Source organism: Gymnoscopelus microlampas (assembly GCF_963454915.1).
Source record: "Gymnoscopelus microlampas genome assembly, chromosome: 6".
In the NCBI taxonomy this organism is placed as follows: Eukaryota; Metazoa; Chordata; class Actinopteri; order Myctophiformes; family Myctophidae; genus Gymnoscopelus; species Gymnoscopelus microlampas.
The window spans coordinates 9,274,720-9,298,713 of NC_139943.1; the positions used below are offsets into that span (position 1 = coordinate 9,274,720).

General features: G+C 43.0%; 3 protein-coding genes across 3 annotated transcripts in view; all 3 read left to right on the top strand.

The window, feature by feature from the left end:
* Window positions 1-343: 343 nt before the first annotated feature.
* On the top strand, window positions 344-5,806 carry LOC311046850 (uncharacterized protein; the record flags this gene model as incomplete). Its single annotated transcript, XM_084059424.1, has 3 exons — window positions 344-1,329; window positions 4,192-4,195; window positions 4,949-5,806. The coding sequence occupies 3 exons, from the start codon at window positions 344-346 to the stop codon at window positions 5,804-5,806; spliced, it is 1,848 nt and encodes a 615-aa protein (XP_083915550.1).
* A 635-nt stretch (window positions 5,807-6,441) lies between these two features.
* Window positions 6,442-7,335, top strand: LOC311046851 (protein lifeguard 1-like; the record flags this gene model as incomplete). Its single annotated transcript, XM_084059425.1, has 1 exon — window positions 6,442-7,335. One exon carries the CDS (start codon window positions 6,442-6,444, stop codon window positions 7,333-7,335), a length of 894 nt encoding a protein of 297 aa, XP_083915551.1.
* A 4,639-nt stretch (window positions 7,336-11,974) lies between these two features.
* LOC311046852 (UPF0606 protein KIAA1549-like) overlaps window positions 11,975-23,994 on the top strand; it is a gene marked incomplete at its 5' end in the record, with an annotated part of 91,291 nt that continues 79,271 nt past the window's right edge. The window contains one exon of the mRNA XM_084059426.1: window positions 11,975-12,107. Within this exon, the coding sequence (XP_083915552.1) occupies window positions 11,975-12,107 (133 nt within the window). The remainder of the gene's footprint in view (window positions 12,108-23,994) is intronic.

The following is a 23,994-nucleotide window of genomic DNA, read 5'->3' on the forward strand; positions in this document are numbered from 1 at the left end:
AGTCAACATGTGTCAGGAGGTGTGGCCGGGTGGCTATTGAAAAATGTGCTGGGTAATCCCATATATGGAGCCATATTACCATATATGGAGTCAACATATGTCAGGATGTGTGGCCGGGTGGCTATTGAAAAATGTAATGGGTAATCCTATATATGGAGCCATATTACCATATATGGAATCAACATTCTACTGTGACATCAGTTCATAACGTCCTGCATGTTTTGAAGTCAGTATATAACTATAATATATGCTGTACAGCCCTGCTGTATTCTGAAAGAAGATTTATTTCGTCGAGACTCTAAAAGGAAAATCAATAGCAGTGCATTGAGCCGACTAGTGCACCATGACGCTAGATAAGAGAGGTTTACTCATCTATGACCCCCCTCAGCCAGGCTTTTCCATGCCCCCTCAGCGAGGCATCTACATGACCCCTCAGCCAGGCATCTACATGACCCCTCAGCCAGGCATCTACATGACCCCTCAGCCAGGCATCTTTATGCCCCCTCAGCCAGGCATCTACATGCCCCCTCAACAACCACCTCATCCAGGCTTCTCCATGCCCCCTCCATACAGCCAAGGCCACAGGGGGCCATATCCCCCACCAGAAGCGGATTATGAACAACCAGGCTTCAAACAGGGATCACCTCCTCCACCGTACAACATTTTCAGTCCCTACTCTGACTTTGAGGACAAGAGCATCCGAAAGGCTTTCATCAGGAAGGTGTTCTCAATCCTCACCTTGCAGCTGCTGGTCACTTTCTCCTCTGTTGCTGCCTTTACCTTCATCGATGATGCCAAGCACTTTGTGATGGAAAACCCGTGGCTTTTATTCACGTCCATGGCCATCTACGTGGTCACTTTCTTCCTACTCGTCTGCTGCGGAGACTTCCGCCGCAAACACCCCTGGAACCTGGTTGCATTGTCTATCCTGACCATGAGCCTGTCCTTCATGGTGGGAATGATTGCCAGCTCCTACGACTCAGATATCGTCATCATGGCTGTCGGCATCACCGCCGTGGTCTGCTTCTCCGTGGTCCTCTTCTCCCTACAGACTAAGTATGACTTCACATCATGGGTGGGGGTGCTCTTTGTTTGCCTCATGGTCCTGATGGTCTTCGCCATTCTCTGCATCTTCATTTCCAACAAGATCATGCACATTGTCTACGCCGTGCTGGGAGCCCTCATCTTCACCTGCTATTTAGCTGTGGACACCCAGCTGCTCCTGGGCAACAAGAAGCTGGCTCTGAGTCCAGACGAGTATGTCTTCGCCGCCCTCAACCTCTACCTGGACATCACTCAGATATTCCTCTTCATCCTCAGACTTTTGGGGTTTTCTGAGGGATAGAAGTATTCTAGCCTTGGCAGGCCAGAAGGGAGAAAGAGACGGAGGAGACCTCTCCTATCCTCATCATTGAATGCCTTCAGCTTGGTGGAGAGATTATGTTTTTGCCACGTAGCCCCGGGGACAAGGGTTGACAAGTCAGAATGAGAATGTGAGGAATGCGATGGACCGATCGATGTCAAACAGCTTGTGCATGCTGTCAGTAGGTTATGCTAAGGAAGTACCTCTGCATATGGATTCCTCAAATATTGGGATTTAAAAACATATATTAAAATATGAATGTACATTATTACACCAAGCAGCAAAGAATGATGGCAAAAGATAGAAACTATCAAATATTGACTAATCAGAAAAGGTGGCAGAACTATATGTAACATCAATGAAGGACTCTGAACCGAGTCCAGCCTTGAGCTTGTAGATCGGCTATATAAAAAATATGAGAAACGTAGCAGAGGCCATTTCCACATAGCTGCCCACTACCGCGGAGCGGAGTCTGGGTGTTCGAATCATAGACTGTATAAAATGAATGGACAGCGTTACGCCCCTAGACTCTACAGACCGTAAACGAAGCCGATTGTTCAGCTGTGTGCAATCCGCCATCTTTCAATATCGCGTCATATCCTGCAGAATGAAACCAGATCATTATTGGTTGGGTAGATTGTCAATCAAAAGCGGGGGCGGGGAATGAATGCTATTGGTTGTGTAGCTTGTCAATCAAATCATCCCGCCCCTCCCAGAGCTATATACTTTATCGTCAATTTTAAAATAAATGGGACCATAGTTTACCAAAACGCATATCATGATGAAAGATTGAAAGGAGACTTTAAACTAGCGACTGGAAGCATATAGTATTTATGACAATTTTTATTAAGGTAAGAAAATCTAGTCTAAAACCCATCCGCTTGCGTTACAATAAATTCTTTCTGACACCCGCATGGGGTAAAACAGCGAAACTACAGGCCATGCATATGAACTGTCTCTTCCGTATTGGCGTCAATGTAAAAATCTCAGGCTGGCCCCTTGGTTCGAATCCACCACGGTGCATCGAGTGTCTATATGAACACAATTGGCCAGTGTTGTTCGGGAGAGGGAAGCCAGGCGGAGACGGAAGCCAGGCGGGGAGGGTGATATTAGTCACTGCACATACTCCTATGAGCTGGGGGGGGGGGGGGGGGGAGGCTCTACATCCACTCCTCACAGGCAGGTGAGCCAGTAGGATACAACAGTTGTGACAACACACAGAAATGTGTGTGGGGAGGAATCAGGGGCGTCACGGCCATTCACTGTGCGTACGACGCGACACCCTCACTCTCACAGATCCGTGATTTCATACCCCCCACTTTTTGAAAAAATAAAAACTTTTTTTTTTAATAATAAATCGGTAAAATCAGGCAAAAATAAGAATTAAATAACCTAACCCTAACCCTAAAACCGAAATAAAGTAACCAAAAAACGACAAAAAACGCACAATTTTGAAAATAGAAAATGTGTTTACATTTGACAGTTACAAATGTTTTTCACGATTTTTCAAAAATAGCAGATCTACAAGCTCATAGCACGGCACTCGGTGCCGCGCTATGAGCTTGTATATCTGCTATTTTTGAATAGCCAAAGTGTAAAATAAGGGGTATAGTAACAGTCCACCGAAAGTCCATCCCCCCCACCTTCTGAGAGCCTGTGATGTCCCTGGGAGGAATTAATTGGCATAACGGTTACATTGGTGAGAAAAAGGGGGGGAAAAGGGAAAAGGAAAAAGCTTGTGGAAATGTCTTGATTGATTGAATACTTATTAACAAGTTTGTTAACAGGACAGGTAGTACAGTCAAAGGTTATATAACACAAAATGTAAAGAAGGCTTTCACATTATACAATTGCTGGAAAAATCATCATAATTAGGCTACACTCCCAAATATTTGCCGACATTTTTTTTTTTTTACAAACAATATTAACAGAAATATTACAAGACAAAATGCAGTTACAAAACTACCAAAAAAAAAGTATAAAAAATAAATTGCAAGTGTGGTTGCCCCGACACAAGTCGTGGGTTGCGGCTGCCGGGACTCGAGGAATATGCTCGGAGGAACAGCGTCGGAGGCCATGCAACATGCGATTCAAATTTGGTGCTGATCGGATCCTGCGTTCGTGATTTATGGCGTTTTGTTTTTAAGAAATAGGCTCTCCCACTAATTTTAAGAGCCAATTGCATTGTCACATCAGTCCTGAGATCATGTGTATTTCATTTTGAGGGGATTGATTCCCCCCAAAAAAATCATGTTTTTGCAAAAGGTTATATTTTGCACATTTGTGGGGTTCAAAGTGGGAATGCTTTTTATGATTTGTTGGGAACACGACCCATGACATGTCATTCTAATTTGGGGTTGATTGGACGTTTCGATAATGATTTTATGTAAAATAGGCCCCTCCCACTAAATTTGGAAGCCAATTATGGACTAACGGTATTGGCTATCAGAATTCTGCCTTAATTCACCTTATTTGCTTGAATGGGAGCTGTCCCCTAGCATCCATGGAAATGGGAAAATGTAATTCACTAATACATGAATATGAATGAAACTAACATATTGCTTAGCAAAATTAACGCACACAACCTCCCGATGAAGCCGGTCGAGAGACCACTTAGAGACGCTGGCCTAGTGATTCTAGGTGGGAAATGGCCTGGTTTCTCTGGGTGTGAATATTATCCACCCCTACTGAATACAATAGGGTGCCTACGCAATGTGTGTGGTCATCACAAGGCTTATTCAATGTTTCTATCTAGTTTTTAACTTGTTAACAATGTTTGTAATGCCAACATATCTTTGTTCTGAAACATGTCTGTATTTCGTTGTCAGTCATGTGACAGCCAGTCTATAGGACTACCCTGCACATTGAAAAATGGGGATGGCCAGTAAATTAGAAGGTGACAGAAAATCCGAAAACGGTGAAAATGTGTTGTATTACCATATAGGGCATCGCAGTTGCGGCAACTTCCGGGTTCCACTGCAAAATACTCAAAGCATTTTTCCCATTGACATTTCCAAAAATATTTATATCAATTAATTTAAGCCTAGAATCAAGCCATCCAGGGTCCTGGTGAATCATGACCATTAAACATTTTTTTCTGTGATTTTTTTAAATTTTATATTTAATTATATGATATACTATATTTAATAAATACCCTTTGTTTTTCCGTTTTCAATTTTTTTTTTTTCACAGAATCAAACGTTTTATGGTCATGATTCACCAGGACCCTGGATAGCTTGATTATAGGCTTAAATTAATTGATATAAATATTTTTGGATGTGTCAATGGGAAAAATGCATTGAGTATTTTGCAGTGGAACCAGGCAGTGGGCGGGAACTGCGATTCCCTATATGGCACCATATTACCATATATGGAGCCACCCACACATGTGTCAGGAGGTGTGACCTGGAGGCTATAAAAGGCTATGGTGATTCCGCCCGTTACTATAATCAGCGAAACTATTAGACTTTCAATATTATTCAACAGCTTTAGATACCTGTAGATATTTCCCCAAGGCCTCTTTTTAAAAGGAAAACCGACATTGTGAAAGGAGTGCATTGAGCTGAACAGCGCACCATGTCGCAGGGCGGCTACGGGCCTCCCCAGCCAGGCTTCTCCGGGCCCCCTCCGCCACCAGGCTTTAATGTGGCCCCTCAGCCGGGCTTCATGCCCCCTCCATACAGCCAAGACCCCCATACAGCCTACCCACCGGCAGCCGCCTATGGACAACCAGGCTACCACCAGGGACCTCCTCCATCTTACTTCACCGACACCAACTTTGAGGACATGGGCATCCGAAAGGCTTTCATCAGGAAGGTGTTCTTGATCCTCACAGTGCAGCTGCTGGTCACGTTCAACTTTGTTGCTGCCTTTACCTATTTCCACGCTGTCAAGCAATTTGTGATGAGAAACCCGTGGCTTTTATTCACGTCCATGGCCATCTACTTGGTCACTGTCATCCTACTCGTCTGCTGCAGAGACTTCCGCAAAAAACACCCCTGGAACCTGGTTGCATTGTCTATCCTGACCCTGAGCATCTCCTTCATGGTGGGAACCATTGCCAGCTTCTACGACACAGAAATCGTCATCATGGCTGTCGGCATCACCGCCGTGGTCTGCTTCTCCGTGGTCCTCTTCTCCCTACAGACCAAGTATGACTTCACTTCATGGGCGGGGGTGCTCTTTGTCTGCCTCATGGTCCTGATGGTCGTTGGCATTCTCTCCATCTTCATTGCCAGCAAGATCCTGAGCATTGTCTACGCCGCGATGGGAGCCCTCGTCTTCACCTGCTATTTGGCGGTGGACACCCAGAGACTCCTGGGCGACAAGAAGCAGAAACTGGAAACCGACGAGTATGTCGTTGCCGCCCTCAGCCTCTACCTTGACATCATTCAGATATTCCTCTTCATCCTCAGACTTTTAGGTGGTTTTGATAATGACTGAGGGTGCCTATGTTTGGCAGACCAGAAGGTAAGAGATGGGAAAATCCTCTCCATCATTGAAAGCTTCAGTATTATTGGCCTCAGCCTTCTTGTCCTGTTCTGAAATTTGACACTTGTCGGTCGTGCGGTTTGTTTGATTGAACCCGAACAGACAAACAAACAGGGTGAAAACATAATGTTGCCTTCGTTCTTGGTGAAGAGATTATGTTTATAACCAGGGCAAGGCTTGAGGTTGAAGGCCGATGAACAGGGCAAGTCCAAGGCCAATAACAGGGATGCAAACAACTCACTTTTTGGCAGATGTTGTTTTTTCCCCCCATCACTCTGGTTATAGGACTACCCTGCACACATTGAACAATGGGGGTGGCCAGTACATAGGTGACAGACAGAAAATCTGAAAAAAATGAAAATGTGTTGTATTACCATATTTGGAGCCACGAACACACGCGTCAGGAGGTGTGACCTGGAGGCTATAAAAGGCTATGGTGATTCCGCCCGTTACTATAGTCAGCGAAACTATTAGACACTCTCAATATTATTCAACAGCTTTAGATACATGTAGATATTTCCCCAAGGCCTCTTTATAAAAGGGAAACCGTCATTGTGATAGTAGTGCATTGAGCTGAACATCGCACCATGTCGCAGGATCAGAGTGGTTTCCCCGTCACAGGCAAGAGCAACACCCCCCATAACGTCTACGGGCCTCCCCAGCCAGGCTTCAATGTGGCCCCTCAGCCAGGCTTCTCCTTGCCCCCTCCATACGGCCAAAACCCCCATACAGCCTACCCACCGGCAGCCGCCTATGGACAACCAGGCTACCACCCGGGACCTCCTCCATCTTACCACGACACTTTAAACCCCTACTTTGAGGACATGGCCATCCGAAAGGCTTTCATCAGGAAGGTGTTCTTGATCCTCACAGTGCAGCTGCTGGTCACGTTCAACTTTGTTGCTGCCATTACCTATATCCATGATGCCAAGTACTTTGTGATGAAAAACCAGTGGCTTTATTACACGTCCATCGCCATCTACATCACCACTTTCTTCCTACTCGTCTGCGGCGGAGAATTCCGCCGCAAACACCCCTGGAACCTGATTGCATTGTCTATCCTGACCCTGAGCATGTCCTTCATGGTGGGAATGATTGCCAGCTCCTACGACACAGAAATCGTCTTCATGGCTGTCGCCATCACCACATCGGTCTGCGTCACCGTGGTCCTCTTCTCCCTACAGACCAAGTATGACTTCACTTCGTGGGCGGGGGTGCTCTCTGTTTGCGCCATGGTCCTGTGGGTCGTTTTAATTCTCGCCATCTTCCTTGCGAACAAGATCCTGCACGTTGTCTATGCCGCAATGGGAGCCCTCATCTTCACCTGCTATTTGGCTGTGGACACCCAGAGACTCCTGGGCAACAAGAAGCTGAGTCTGAGTCCAGACGAGTATGTCTACGCCGCCCTCAACCTCTACCTTGACATCATTCTGATATTCCTCTGCATCCTCAGACTTTTTGGTAGATTTGATAATGACTGAGGGTGCCTATGTTTGACAGACCAGAAGGGAGAGATGGAAAAAAATCTCTCATCATTTAAAGCTTCAGTATTATTGGCCTCAGCCTTGTCCTGTTCTGAAATGTGACACTTATCGGTCCTGCGGTTTGTTTGATTGAACCCGAACAGAACAAACAAACAGGGTGAAAACATAATGGTGCCTTCAGCCGTGGTGAAGAGATTATGTTTATAACCAGGGCAAGGCTTGAAGTTGAAGGCCGATGAACAGGGCCAAGTTCACTAAATTGTAAATGGCTTTCAAGTCAAAGGCCAATAACAGGGACCCAAACAACTCATTTGCTTACAACCCATCACTTTGGTTGACCTGTGAAAAATATTTTACTTTTTTTTTTTTCTTTTTTTTTTTTACATAGTCCAACATAGTCCTATGTTGCATTGACCAGAGCAGTGGTCACCGATTTACATGGCCATTTGAAGTGTTAAACACTGCAGTAACACAGCATATTTTTGGTGTGTTACTGCAGTGTGTTAATTGGTGTGTTCATTTTGTAAACTTTCAGGATGGACTGTAGTAACATCTACATCATCTCTATTTGCAGGTAAATGATTCAAGATGGAAGAGTTGGTGCTACTAAATACCAATTTTGGATAACATTTTTGAAAACCCCTGAACAGCGTTCTTTTGGCGGATTGAAGCAACGGCGCACGTATGGCCCCTGTTGGGACTATTGTCATAGCAGACCCCTGAACAGTGTTTGTGCCAACTGCCAAGTTTGGTTCGGATTGGAGCAACATTATGCCTGTGGCCCCCAGGGGCACCTGACGGGGCCATGCTGTACGTGGGCCCTGGTGTGACTATTCTCATGGCAGACCCAGTGTTTGTGCCAAGGACATTTCAGAGAGTGGTAAGAACAGGAAAAGGCAGGGGAAAGACCCAGGACGTGACACATATATATATACATTTTACGTTTTTTTTTAACTTGCCAAACAGCCTCAGGATATTGTCCCTGGCGTAGCACCTACATTTATCTCCTGGCTTTCAACATCCAGTTCCATCTCTGTTTATAGAAATATATTTAAGTTACATGTTATCTTTTTGAGTGGTGCCAACCACTCCTATATCTGACTTTGTCTGTGTGTCCGGGTGTATGTATGTATGTCCAATAAACAAACATTGACGACAACATCAATACGGGGCTCATCAAAGGCACCACTCTCTCCACACAGGGTGTGATTTTTTCAAATTACACTGTATTCTCTATGGCATTAGGGTGTGGAAATGGAGATATCTGTGGGTCCCCAGAAAAGATTACTTAGCAGCATCATCAAAATCTGTTTAACCACTTTAACCCTGTTTCATGCTTCAGCTATAGTAAAAAATAGCAGATCTGCTATTTGAAAAATCACGTTTGAATACTTTAAAACATATTCTCTAATAAGGGTTCATGGCAAGACAATGTTGTCAGATGGGGGTCCGCAGCCCAATGCAGATCGATTTAGGTTTAGGGGTCCTTGACATGAAAATGTGAAGGACCGGTGCACTATTCATAAACGGTGCCCTACAATGATTTAACCTTACCACTAGGTGGCAGCATACACTAGCGTTTCTGCTGGGCACACGTCAATGTAATTAGGCTGCCACTTACAGTGGTAAGGTAACTAAGTAAAATTACTCAAGTACTGTACTTAAGTACAATTTTGAGGTACTTTTATTTTACTGGAGTATTTCCAATTTTCAATATTTTTTCTTCTACTCCACTACATCTCAAAGGCAAATGTACTTTTACTCCACTATAATTATTTGAAAACTTTTGCTACTACTTGTTACTTTGTAGATTTGTATTATTATTACGAAACCACTTCAGTTGGTTCAGACCTATACTTTGGCAATTTGAAAATGGCCGATCTTGCGTTGTGAGCTTGTAGATCTGCTATTTTTTTGGATTTTTATACATTGTATACATTTGAAAACTTGTGAAATGGGACCTTCATAATGAGTACTTTTACTTTTGGTGCTTTAAGTACATTTTTATACCAATACCTTTGTACTTTTACTCAAGTAAATGTTTAATCCTGGACCTTAACTTGTTATTATTTGTAATTGCAGCATTGATACTTTTATTTAAGTCAAAAAAATGTGAGTACTTTTTCCACCACTGGTTGTGTGTGAGCTTGTAGATCTGCTATTTTCCAGGCTTAACGGTTCGCACGAGACGACCTACGTTGCCGTGGAAGCCACAGACGCCAGTCACAACCGAACTTAACGCCCCCTCCTCCCACCCCCTTTCTGAGGGACAGAGCCCGGATCCAATCACCGTCGTGCAGTGGACACCGAGGGCCAATGGGATGCGCCGGGGGGCGTGACCGTGCCGGGATGACTACTAGCGGCTACAGCGTTGCCAGATTCTGTGAGAGAAACAAGCAACCAGGTCTAGGAAAACCAGCCCAAAAGAAGCGACTATGTGCCACATGAGCACTTTTAACATATACATAAGCTATTTGAAAATAGCAGATCTACAAGCTCACAACGCGTTGCGATGCGACGCGTTGTGAACTTGTAGATCGGCTAATTTTCAAATAAAATATTGCGGGGAAATTATAATACGCAGATCTGGCAACCCTGCTAGTGGCTACAGTGTTGCCAGAGAGTGTCAGATGAAAGGCAGAGAGAAGACACTGATGATCAGCAAACAGCATCACAATCGCAATAAGTTACATCTTAGTTACATTGTAGCGCTGTTAAAGTTTGACTGCATGCTTTGACCCGGCTTTTCTATCTCTCCGAGGACATACGAAGGAATATACACATATCTAATAGTGCGAGGAGCTGATCCCATTTTTTTGAGGGGGGGGGTAAGTGTTCATATACGTTCATTGGTACGTTACTGAGCTAGTTGTGCACAAATAATGATGATATTAAACTACAATCATATTTAATAGAAAATGTGTTTTTGATGAGCTTTAGGTCAGGGGTCTGAGTTCAACAGGGGGTCCTCAGAGTTAATACAGGGGGTCCACCAAATCTTTGTGTGATATGATTTTTTAGCATCCCTTTTCTGAGGAGAACTTTAGCCAAAAATAGCAGATCTACAAGCTCACAATGCCTCGCGCTGTGAGGTGTTGTGAGCTTGTAGATCGGCTATTTTTGGCAAAGAGTTATAGGTGTACAGGGGGAAAAAAGAGCAGCAAAAGACCCCTGCTTTAGGGGATAATTTCAAAGTGTCTGTGTGTCTGGCTGCCTGGCTATCATATCCAATGAGTCATATTGAAGTAACGGGACAACACATCATGATGATGCTGCAATGTAACGGGGAAATGTAACGTTTAGATCTGTAACGTGCCGCATTCTAGCATGTATGTGTGCGTGCGTGCGTGCGTGTGTGGTCTGGTCTGGTCTGATCCTCCTTTGTCATCTCAATAATGTGTGCATGTGCGGTGCCTGCTTGCATGCCTGCATGTGTGTGCGTGCCTGTGTGTGCGTGCGTGCCTGTGTGTGTGTGTGTGTGTGTGTGTGTGTGTGTGTGTGTGTGTGTGTGTGTGTGTGTGTGTGTGTGTGTGTGTGTGTGCGCAGTCAGTGAGTTATCTGGTCATCATGCGTGACGCCATGAGGTTGCCTTTATGATTACTGAACGGACTAATAATTATTATCCCCCATATGATCTGCCTCTATGGAGCACGTGGGTGCATGCATGTATGATATATACTATACCTCTATGATGCATGTCTGTCTGCTCCCTTTGTGAACAACGCATGGCGTTCCTTTTGTTTTAGAGACTACAGGCAGCTAGATGCAGAATAGCTGTTGATGCACTGTAAACTGTAAACATCCATGGTGTTTATTTTAACTCTGATAGGGGGTACAAATCTAACCAAAAATTGACCCCTGGCTTGAAAGTGTTATATGGCTTTAATTATAAACATGGCAGCTGAGGTGTGTGTGTGTGTGTGTGTGTGTGTGTGTGTGTGTGTGTGTGCGTGCGTGCGTGCGTGCGTGCGTGCGTGCGTGCGTGCGTGCGCGCGCGCGTGAATTCATTGTTATGCATACCATGGGAATGTCACCTGTGTTGAACCTCTCTCTCTCTCTCTTTCTCTCTCAATTTCCCCACACACACACACACACACCAACGCACGCACGCTCGCACACACACGCCTATCATTATTATACTGTATTTGAGTGAATTTCAACTTTTTCATGCATGTCGTACAACATGCCAATTATATATTTTTAACAGCACAACCTTGTTTTGTTTCCAGCCTGAAGACCGTAGAGACAGACACACGTTACGGACGGCGGGGACCAGGAACTAAAGGGGTTTACACCCAAGAAAGGGGAAGGCACCCGAGCAAAAAACACCCACACAGCCTGAAGCTTCCGTCAGCATGAACCTTCTCCTAATAAACGGACACCCATAAGCTGAGTGGGTAGAGAGAGAGAGGCCATCTGGGGAATCGGAAGGTTGCCCGGTTCGACTGCCCGGCTCGCCCCCCAGTATACGTGTGGAAGAGTCCCTGAAGCAAGACACTTGACCCCCCCCCCCCAAAAAAAAACTCCTCCCCGTGTGTTCATCAAAGCCGTCTGAGCAGCCATCCACTGGGTGGTAAAGTGAGAAAATACTCCCCCGTTCTCCCCTAAATGGATACGATGCCTTGACCTCCATACGATGGCAGGTTTTCTCCCACCCCCAGGCGGCTCCACGGTGAGGCCCGCGGCTGCCCTTCTTCACGCAGTCTTTCTGGGGCTGATGACGGCGGTGCTGGTGTCGGCGGTGGCAACCGGCTCACCTGTTGTTGCAGGTAAGAGAGAGAATGCCTGTCGGAAATCACACGACAACATTGCGATCCACTGATTTTCTACAAAATGTCTTCTAAATCCCAACAGTGTTCTGAAAAACGTATGTTTCTATAAGTCAGTGGTGCTCAAACCTTTTCATGTCAAGGACCCCCAAAATTATATGTATTTAGCCGCGGACCCCCATCTCAAAATAATGTTGTTCCATGGACCCCCCCAGAAGCAAAGATTTGAGTTAAAAATGTTCGCTTTAAAAGAATAGATATCTTCAAAGATTTGCACACATTTTCACGATTTTTCAAAAATAGCAGATCTACAAGCTCATAGCGCGGCACTCGGTGCCGCGCTATGAGCTTGTATATCTGCTATTTTTTGAACAGCCAAAGTGTAAAATAATGCTTTTTAGCTCAAATAAAAAAATGACACAGATGCGTTCCAGGTCTTAATGCAGTGGGTTCTCAAATCCTGCAATTTCAAGGACCCCCATTTTTGGTATGAATGAATCGTTACACAGCCACACGTTGTGAGCTTGTTGATCGTCTATTGTCGTTGTTGTACGATCATGGTGTCAGGCTTAAGTACAGGTGATGTTATTGACATCATCTGTTGTTTGCTGTGTGAAACGCTAATGTGAAACGATCGTAATAACGAGGCTGCTTATCTGTCTGTGTACAGTATAGGGATGGCCAACCGTTAACCGTTAAGAAATCGGCAACCGATTAATACTACTTTTTTTAAGGGCCAAAAATGTTTTTACTTGTTTTTTGGCCAAGTCTACACCTGCAACCACACGTAACTTCCACTTTATTCTTCTTCCCCGTCTTTTGTATTGGTATTGTTTGTGTTGGAGCGCCTCAGTGCGGCTGCAGAGTTCATGTGCACTCTAGACACTAGAAACTCTGCTGGAGACACAAAACAAACTGTGTAGACTTGGCCCTTTGAAATAAAATGTATTTTGGCCCTTAAAAAATATATTACACAATTTTTTTCTTACCGGTTATCGATTGATTCATCGTTAAGGCCTAACGGTAACCGGTTAATAAAATGTCTCCATTTGGCCATCCCTAGTACAGTATGTGTACGGTACGTCACTCTGTCTGCACATTTGCCCACCTGCTTGAAAACGCTGAAACAATCTTGTGGCTGAAACATAGCCCAACACGCTCAACTATGCACACCTCTCTCGTTTGACCTCCACCATGTTACGTAGATATTACTCTTTTGTTTCAACATATTCTCACTCGTACAAGTACTATAGGCTTGGGGGGCGACATTTGACCGGCAACATTTGACGTAACGGGTAACCCCCGTCCCCCCAGAAATCCCGGCCACACTCCAATGCGGAAGTGCTGTTCTCAAACCCGTTCTCAAACTCAACTCGTAAGAGGTTGACGACTCCGCTAAAAAACACTTAAAACAAGGCTGGCACGCCGTCTGAAGATTTACTCGCGCATGACGTGCTGACTCGGGGAGCCTCGCGTGGCTCAAGTCCGCTTTATACCGAGGCTATTTGAAAATAGCCGAACTACAAGCTCACAACGTGTCGCATCGCGACGCGTTGTGAGCTTGTAGATCTGCTATTTTCAAACATTTTTGTACTTTTACTTTTGGTACTTTAAGTACGTTTTCATAAATACTTTTGTACTTTTTTTTTTTAAGTAAATGTTGAATTCCGGACTTTTACTTGTAACATACTTCTTCTACATTGCAGTATTGATACTTTTACTTAAGTAAAACATTTGTCGATTTCATTGGATATCATTGGTCATCTGACCAGTTTCATTGGATTCCATTGGATCAAATCGACAGGAAGTGGAAAACACACAGCCTAGGAAACAGGTGAATAGCGATAGGGACAGTATCATAAATCATCATGTCCTCGTAAACATGCAATGTTGCAGCCGCCTCTTCACGTCAAATGATGACGGATGGACGAATCCGTCCCGACTCGGCACCCGTTGGACGGCACAGGTGTGAGAATCGACGGTTTGTTTTGCCCAATCAGTCAGCTATGTTGTGCCAAATGGCACAGCATATGAATGAGCATGATGGGTTTTTGCGTGCGTGCACACACACACACACACACACACACACACACACACACACACACACACACACACGTATTGTGCACTGTGTGTATACTTTTATGAATAGAGGTTGTATTTTGTTTTTGTTCAAGTTTCAAGATTTGATGGATTCATCTTTCCTATTTTGTTTTGTTTACGATTGCCATTACTTTCTTGCGGAAGAGAACCATGAAAAGGTTTTCTAAGAACCAATAGTTATAGATTTTTTTTTTACCATTTAATTAGGACAGAGGAAGTTCTACAGAGTGTGGCATTTCCCCAGCCAAATTAGTTAATATAATGTCACAATAATTGTAATTACTTTATCCATATTTTGTACTTTGGCTATTCAAAGATCGTGAAAATGTGTGAAAATCTTTGAATGTATATAAAGCTTGTTAAGGTCCCTGGCACAAAACATTTTTGAGATGGGGGAGGTCCGCAGCCAAATAAATATCAATTTGCGTGTCCTTGACATGAAAAGGTTTGAGAAACACTGGGTTAAACTGTGGTATTGGATCAGTTTGGCCTGTCCTGCTTTGTATGTGCAGGGATCCTAGGCCACCGACTGCATGGCCCTCAATAGCTGGGATCTGCATAATGTGGAAACCGGACAGAAAGTCTGTGTGATTCCGGAGCCTCACATAAAGAAGTGATTCACTGGCTACACTTGGCTCTGTCTCCACATAGAAATAATCAGTGGTTGTAAAGTAACTAAGTACATTTAACTCAAGTACCGCACTTATACTTAAGGACAATTTGGAGGTACTTTTTACTTTACCCAAGTATTTCCAATTTTTTATACTTTATATTCTACTCCATTACATTTTAGAGGCATATATTGTACTTTTTACTCCGCTGCAATTATTATTTGATCGCTTTAGTTACTAGTTACTTATACAGATTTAGATTGAATACATGCTCACAAGATCTACAAACTAATACATTGCGTCTTGTGAGTTTGTAGATCTGCTACTATTTTCGAAAAACGTTTGACAAATTTCGACACATTTTTGTATTGTGCTTTGGTCCGTGAGTATATTCTGATACTTTTGTAATTGTACTCGGTACATTTTTTAATACTGGCCTTTTAATTGAGTATGTTTTACTTTTACTATATTTACCTAGTAAGTAAAAAACCCAATTACTTCTTCCAGCACTGCATAGAACCTTGGGCTAAACCAATTTCCTGTCATGAAACAAAGATCAAGCTTGTAAATCCAGCCAATTAATAGCTGTTTGCCTAGATAATGAAATGATCACACTCACCACCACACCACACACACACACACACACACACACACACACACACACACACACACACACACACACACACACACACACACACACACACACACACACACACACACACACACACACACACACACGCGCGCGCGCACACTCGCATGCATGCACACACACACACACACACACACACACACACACACACACACACACACACACACACACGCATACACACAAACAATCTATTGAAAGGAGTCCCTTTTGAAAGTAGCCAAAAGCTGAAATGAGGCTGTAATTGGATTAGCCTCTTAATGATCGGGCAGAAGCCACGCCTACAGACAACATGGACACGCCCCATTCACAATGCGTTGTGTTTGTCTGTCAGATTGGAGTGAGTGTGGAGGCATTTAGTGGCCCTCTCCATTTCTATCTCTGGGACCCCGATCTTGAGTGTTAATTTAACACTCTTGAGAGTATACAAATGGACCCAAATGGAGGGGAAGGCAGACAGACAGACAGACAGACAGACAGACAGACCTTTATGGTTCCTTTGAGGGAAATGCAGTTGCCATAGTAACAACGCAGTATAAAACAGTATAAAATGACTTATAAAACATCATGGCTGTCACACAGTGGTGGGATGCATGGGCGTCTATAGGAAACATACCCTACCCCACCCCCCATCAGGGTTGCCAGATCTGATTTTTATAATTTCCCTGCAAGATTTTATTTGAAAAATAGCAGATCTCCAAGCTCACAACGCGTCGCGATGCGACGCGTTGTGAGCTTGTAGATCTGCTATTTTCAAATGGCTGATGTATTATGTTAAAGTGCTCATGTGGCCCATAGTCGCTTCTTTTGGGCTGGTTTTCCTAGACCTGGTTGCTTGTTTCTCTCACAGAATCTGGCAACACTGCCCCCCATGCTGTACAGAGGTTATCTGAGGTGTGAGGAGGTGGCGAGGAGGCCTGGAGATAGATATGTTCTCCATGTGTGGGCAGATGCCTGTCCGGACACCATTGGTTCTAAAAGTGGGGTATACTTTGGCTATTCAAAAACAGGGCTCCCTTATAACAGAAGATATTGTATCTCAATGAGATTTCTCCTGTATAAACAAGGAGAAATCCCATTGTATAATTAATTCAGTGATTCTCAACCTATTTAATTTCAAAGGACCCCCCCCCCCCCCCATAAAAAAAGGGTTTATCCTCCAATACAATTTTCAAAAATAAATAAATAAATAACTCTTAGAATTTTGTTCACTGTCAGAGTTACAGAGATTTGGTGTCGATGGGAAAAAAAAGCTGTCCAAGTACAGAGCCAACTTAGGTCCAGTGTGATTGTGAGCATCCCTATTTGCTTAATAGTGTAGATGAAAAATGTCATAAGATTTCGAGCTCAGGGCTTGTAGATTAGCTATTTTCACTATTCGTCATACGATGACATATATAGGGCATAATTGGTTAAACACACGCACACACACACACACGCACGCAACACTTGAGCATAAATCCGTCATGATTTGGATGGACTTCAGACAGTCTATCTATTCTGGTCTGAATTAGCCTGGTTCAACTTAAGTGTTCTAAATTTAGACTAAACATATTTCTTGTTGGAAAGTGATTGAGGGTGGAATGAACAGTGAGTGTGTTATATAGAGCAACTTGCTTGCTCTTAGGAACAATTTAGACCTCTAATAAAAGCCATTAACCATGAACGAAAACAGAAAGAGGAAAAACAGCTATTTGACTATATCAAGCTATACTCTCAAGTTAGGTTTATTCGTGTGAAATGAAAGAAAACTAGACAATGCGCTCCTCAGAGCGCACGTCTCCGCCAGGCCGGGTTGGCTACCACCAAGGGCTAGTCTGGCAACTCTGGGAGTTGAGTCATGATCCAAGGAATCTCGGTGAAAAACAATTTGTGAGTGTACGACCTACAGTACTGTGTAGGAGTTTTAGGCCAAAACTGCCGGATTTGAAAAATGTGGGTTGGCAATTCTTCCTTGGCCATACCCCGAGTGGGATGGAGTATGCAATTCAATTCAAAGGGCTTTATTGGCATGAGAAAACATACAAAGCAGAAAGCACAATACAAAAATACAGCAATACAATCAAAACAAAAAATATGTACATTTGAAAGTCAGAATCTTCAATAGATCAATTTCTATGTACTGTACCAAGATCACTGGGTGCAGGTATAGTGCAGGAATATACACAATGATTAGTCTTTAGGGTGGCTGTGTTCCGTTTGATATCCTTCTCCTATCACAGCAACTCACGAATCGTGCTGCTGTGTTTGCACATTGTTGTACTTCGCCCAGCAGATATGGGAGTTTTTTTGTCATTGGTCATGTTTTTAAAATCTCTGTGTGTGGTTGTAATCTGTGGGAAGTATGTGTCTCTGATGTCTTGGTGCAATGGACAGATGGTTAGAAGGTTTAGCTCGGTTTCCACTTCATTTTGTGTGCAGTGGGTGCATGCATGCAAAGTGTCATGCTGATTGGTCCAAAGGGGCCAGAAAGAGGACCCCTGTATCTGCTGCTACATGTTTGTATCTGCTGCTACAGATACAAATGATTGCGATTGCGATTAATCATGTTTTTTAGACTTCATTATCACAAATGGCAAAGGGCAGATATGACAAATAACTTAAAGGGGCTACACCATGAATTTAAAAAATAATAATACAATTTAATATCATATTGTTTATGTCCCTCAAACGTTTTTCAAAAGGTTTGAGCCTAAATCAAGCCTCAGATATACTCATTCCAACTAACTTCTCTCTGGCTTATAAAGCACTTTCACCTGCAATACCACATTGTCCTGTTTGGCACGGGGCGCTATTGAGCCAGTTTGTATGCATGTTATGTCCTGGTTCTGTGTTAATTTTTATTAAAAAAACAAAAAACTTTTTTTTTTTTTTTGTTGGGTTAGAACTGAAAAACGGGAGGAATTGTTCCCAGACGTGACGTAGGCAGGGGGAACAAATCTGACGGACTGTTTTCAGACCAATTTACATAAAAAACACAGATAGCCTATGAAAGCCTGCATGCTCGAAGTCGGGTATTTGTTGGAACAGAAGAGAGGTGGGGGAGACCAAAAACACACAAAAATGAAGAAAAAGTTAAAATTCATTGTGTAGCCCCTTTAAATATACCTAAGACATTACTGACACATTTAAACATTTTATACTTTCAAAAACATGTAAAACATAGCGGAAAATGTTTTTTTTTGGAAAATGTTTGAAAATGTATGAACATTTTACAACATGGAGACGATTATGCAAAAATAATTGCTTTTATCTCAAGCAATTGCGATTATGTAATAATTGTGACAGGTCTCCACCCTTCAGCCGTTCGTCCGGCCGGCCTTCGGCCGTCCAGCCATGGCAGAGACAACAAAGCCATTCATTCTTGCCAATACTGTACATGTGGTTGTCAGTCACACAGCACAGTGTTTCTCATTTGAACGGCTTGTACTCAGGCTGCATGATGTTAGTGTGTTGACTTGAGAGGAGTTGTAAATGTTGACATGGGGACTTATGCTCCATAATTACATCAGACATGTTTAAAGTATAACAGGGAGGCGCTTAATTGTGAGGGGCTGTGGTGGTCCGGTACGAATGGCAGCTGTTCATGTCACATTCATAGGGTCATTTTGTGTCATTGTTGCAATTCAGTACTGTAGAATCAGCAGCATATAGCTTTGAATTGGCTTGTACATTAAACTTAACCCATTAAGACCGGGAACGCATCAGTGTCATTTTAGATTTCTTTGGCTTTTCAAAAAATAGCAGATCTACAAGCTCATAGGCTACGAGTTCGTAGATCAGCTATTTTCGAAAATTGGTGAAAATTGGTGCAAATCTTAAACATTTTATACTGAAATCTTTGCTTCTGGGGGGTCCCTGGAACAAAATATTTTGAGATTTTTTCAAAAACAACTGTTTGGATTTAGAGGACATTTGTAGAATCCCCAGAGTTACAAATGTTCGCTTAAAAAATATACATTCAAAGATTTGCACAAATTTCACGATTTTTCAAAAGTAGCAGATATACAAGCTCGTAGCGCTGCACTCGGTGCCGCGCTATGAGCTTGTAGATCTGCTATTTTTGAATAGCCCAAAGAAGTCTAAAATGACACAGATGCGTTCCAGGTCTTAACGGGTTAAACTTAAAGGGTGATGATCCCACAGGCTGATTTTGTAGTTTGTTTTTCCATTTCTGGTTAAAGGAAAACTACAGTAGATTAAAACCATGTCAGGCTGCATAAGGCTGACCTTATTGTACACTGTGTGTTGTAAAGCAACACAGCTGCAGCTTATCAAACAAAATAATGGGCGTGTTAGATTTAATCTAACGCACCCATTATTAATTTCATTGTTGAAAAAAGCTGTGTTGCTTACTAAGCCTGCCGTGTTTGTAATCTGCTGTAGTTTAACTAAAGCACTAAATTAACCTTGAATTCACTACTACAGAGCTTGTCGATCTGCTATTTTCAAGGAAGCGCTGAATATAAGGTTATAAGTGGTTAATTAGGTGTGAAATCCCAAATCCCTTTGCATGCTTCCTTTTCAGCATACCCAGACAACTGGAGACAACTCACTCCTTCATGCCCCACTGCAACATAAATGCCTACATTTCTACTATTTTTGGATTTTATTTTGTCATTAATCACCCTTAGACTCATAGTAGCAGAGTAGTCTTGCCTGACGACACCCAGAAACCTCATATCTCCCTTGGCCCGGGGGAGGGTGGAGATCCCTTTGGGCTGAGTGGTAGATGCTTGGGGTTTCCTACCCAGGAGACCAGGGTATGAATCCAGGTGCCATGACCAGTGATGCCATGTCTGCTGCTTATTATAAGCGACTCTGGGCTTGTTTTTTCTGTAAAGTTGGTTGTAAATATTGGTAGTTGCAGGTTTTATGGGCTTGTTTCAAAAGTGTACTTGCTTAATTGGGGTTCCTTTCTAATGTTGTTTGAACTAGTGTTTCTCAAACGCTTTCAGGTCAAGAACCCCCAAATTGTATGTATTAGTCCGCGCAGACCCTCATATTCCAAATATTTCACATTCCTTTCACATTTTCTTTTGTAAATAGTGGATCATTGTGAGCTTGTAGATCTGCTATTTTCAAATAGGCAATCTGTTTCCGTTTCAAATAGCCGATCTGGCTGTTTGTTTCTCTCGCGAGGTCTGGCAACGTTTGGCCGTGACCCGGACTAGGGTCCTGATGAGGACCTCTTCGGTCAAAGGGGGATTCTTCCTCCCTTGACTCTGTGGTAGATGTTTGGTGTCCAGTTCATAGGTTTGAATCCAGGTGGTTCCACTTGCACTAGATTTTTAAGATCAAAGTCACTTCTAGGTTACCGCCCTAAATGCACCAAATATAGCCTAGCTTGTAAAATGCGTATCCCTCACGGGTAAAAGCCAATATTTTGAAGAACCTCTACTTTAATCGTTTCATTGCTGTTATGCATTCAAGACTATAGGCTTTTGGCAAACTGCTGTATGGAATAACTTAGTTAGAGCATTGTTGAAGCAGAATTACCACACAAAAAGTCTAATGTAGTGTACATTTACTGATACTTGTATATTTACTAAGCATATGTTTTATCTGTGTTTTACTTGAGTATTTGTTGTTGTTTTTTATTACTTTCACTGTTGTAGATCAGCTATAATTCAAGTATAAGTTGGTGTTTTGTAACTAAACTTTTCAAATAATTGTAGTGGAGTCAAAAGTACAATATTTGCCTCCTAGGTGTAATGGAGTAGAATTATAAAAAGTATGGTGGGGAGTACTTGAGTAGATGTACTTACTTTTTACATGTCTGTCCATCACCATGCAGTTATGACGACAGCTCCATGTATGTTCTGTTTCTGCCGTTAAGACACCAGTCCCACCACTCTCCTTCTCCAACGCACCCAAAAGAACATTTTATAGTTTCTAGGTCAAATGGAGCATGGTGACCCAGGTATAATTACTCCCCCAGACCCAACAATATCATCCCCCCCTCCTCTTCTTTTCCCCATTTCACATATCTGCTGTGGGGACAGAAACCTCTCATCTCCGTACAGTGGCGTGCACAGACATTTTGAGGGGCAGGTGCTCAAGTAAATTATACTTTTTTTTGTTTACTTGGTCTGCTCTTTTTCCCCTCTACACCTATACCTCTTTGCCAAAAATAGCGAGGCGTTGTGGGCTTGTAGATCTGCTATTTTTGGCTAAAGTTCTCCTCAGAAAAGGGATGCTAGGTTTCGAGTGGTTATGATAGAAAGAAAAATCATATCACATAAAGATTTGGCGGACCCCCTGTAGTAACTCTGAGGACCGCCTAGGGGTCCCGGACCCCCTGTTGAAGACCCCTGCTGTAAACTGAAAAAGGGCACTTCTGCTCAAGAGGGCGAAGGGCAGGTGCTCTAGCACCACCTTGAGTCTATCTGTGCACGTCCCTGTCTCCGTATCGTAACTTTTTGTGTTTTTCTTCGTAAAAATGAACGCCCCTACTTGATCATACTATACTACACACTAAAAAGCATAGCAGATCATAGAAGCATAGAGAAACGTGGCAGATCCACAAGCTCGATACACGGTGCCAAGCAACGATTTTTTAACTTGTGGATCTGCTACTTTTCTTTTTTTTTTATCCTGAAAAGTAGCAGTTTTGGACATACAGTATGAGGTTTCCACCCTGACAGAGACGATATGTTCATGACGTTCTTTTGCCGGCTTTTCTGTTAACCCCTAATTGCTCCCCGAGCGCCGTAGAATGGCGCTCACTGCTACTAAAATGCAGTTAAGACAAATTTCACATACTGTAGTGTACATAATATTTCACATTTGCATATATACAGTGACACAAAAAACACCCCAAGGAGTGGGGACTATTCTATTCTATCTATTGTTGTGAGCTTGTAGATTGATCACTTTTTGCCAAATGTTCGGCCCCCAGAATAGGAACGCTATGGTTCCTGTTAACTCATTCAGTGAATCCAACGTGATCAGTCTGGCAATGCCAGGCTAGGGGGGACCCACCCCGCTCAACCAATTATACTGTAACTCAGTGGTTCAAACTTTTTCGCATCAAAGACCTCCAAATTGACAGAAAGTAAGCCCACGGACCCCCATTTGAAAAGATATGCCAGGGACTCAACCATTTTAATTTCTTGTGGGGGGTCCCAATCTACACTGTTGTATCATTATCAGTGTTCATGTAACACTAAAGGTCCTTACACACCGGGGCGATCTTTTCGTGCGAATAATGCGTTTTTTAAAAAAAACCTTATAAAGTCAATGGCTCCGTACATGGAGCGAAAAAGCGAAGCGAAAAAGCGTCTTTTAATTATTCGGAACGAGTCAGAATTTTGCGTATATTCGCTATATTCGCCGGTGTGTAACAACAACCTTTAGAGTTGTAACTCTCAGAGTTACAGACACATAAGGGTCAATTTGAATGGAACTATTCATTTGAATGGGGACCCCCTGGAACCCCCCCCAAGGACCCCTGGGGGTCCCTGGAACCCACTTTGAGAACCACAGCTGTAACTAAGCGTACTGAGGGTGTATAGTGTTGTGTGTTGTATATTGTTATTGTATTACGTTGTATAATGTAAAAGAAAAAAGGCCAATTATTGATGGTGTTGCATTGAATTGTGATGTCTTAGTACCATGCTGTATATACAGTAGGCCTACTCTTTTCTTGCCCTGTTGTATCCTGTATCTTAACTGCTTGGGCTGTCTATGGCGACTGACTGAATGTCCGTCACTCTCAGGATCAATAAAGGTCTTATCTTGAACTATATAGGGTTTAAGTGGGTTAAAGAAACAGGTTCACACATCAGTGTCACAGAGAAAGTAAAACAAAGAAAAAGGTGGTTTCATAAGAATTGTAGACTTAGCTTTTAAAGTTAAAAAGAAAAATGGCCGTGTGTAACTGATTCTCTTTGATCGCTCGGGTCTCTCTCTCTCTCTCTCTCTCTCTCTCTCGCCCAGGCCAAACGCAGCCCTGGCTAATTAGGAGCGTGGTCGGTCCGTTGCCATGTGAAATGTGATCTGTGTGCGATGACAATATGGCCATTCATTATTCATTAGAGCCGGGACCCAGTTGCACATCAACCAGAGCCATCAAAAGCCAAACACCACAGGCCTGCACTATTAGACCTAGAAACAGTCCTATTGGTTTACTTTCAACCTATATAGGCAACATTTTCCAAAACATGTTATTTAATGAAAATGAAAATAAAACACAAAAACACAATTTTCAAAAAATAGCTAAAACAAAAGATCGACAACTCAATTTGACGTGTTTATAGTATATAGGGCATCATTTAAACCCTATATACTTAGTTCTGCGGAGTCTATACCTTTTTGCATTGTGAGCTTCTAGATCGGCTATTTCCACCGAATAGGGAGTGATGCTATGGTTAATATCTTGTAATATTTTCCTGGGCTTACAGCTCTGTTTCAGCGCAGTGTGCTGTTCAGCTAGCTACCTTCCACCGGTACATAGTGCTATGAAGGTGCTATGGTGGAGACCGGCTTACGGACGGGACATCTGGAAGCGATTGTTTTGGCGTGCCCC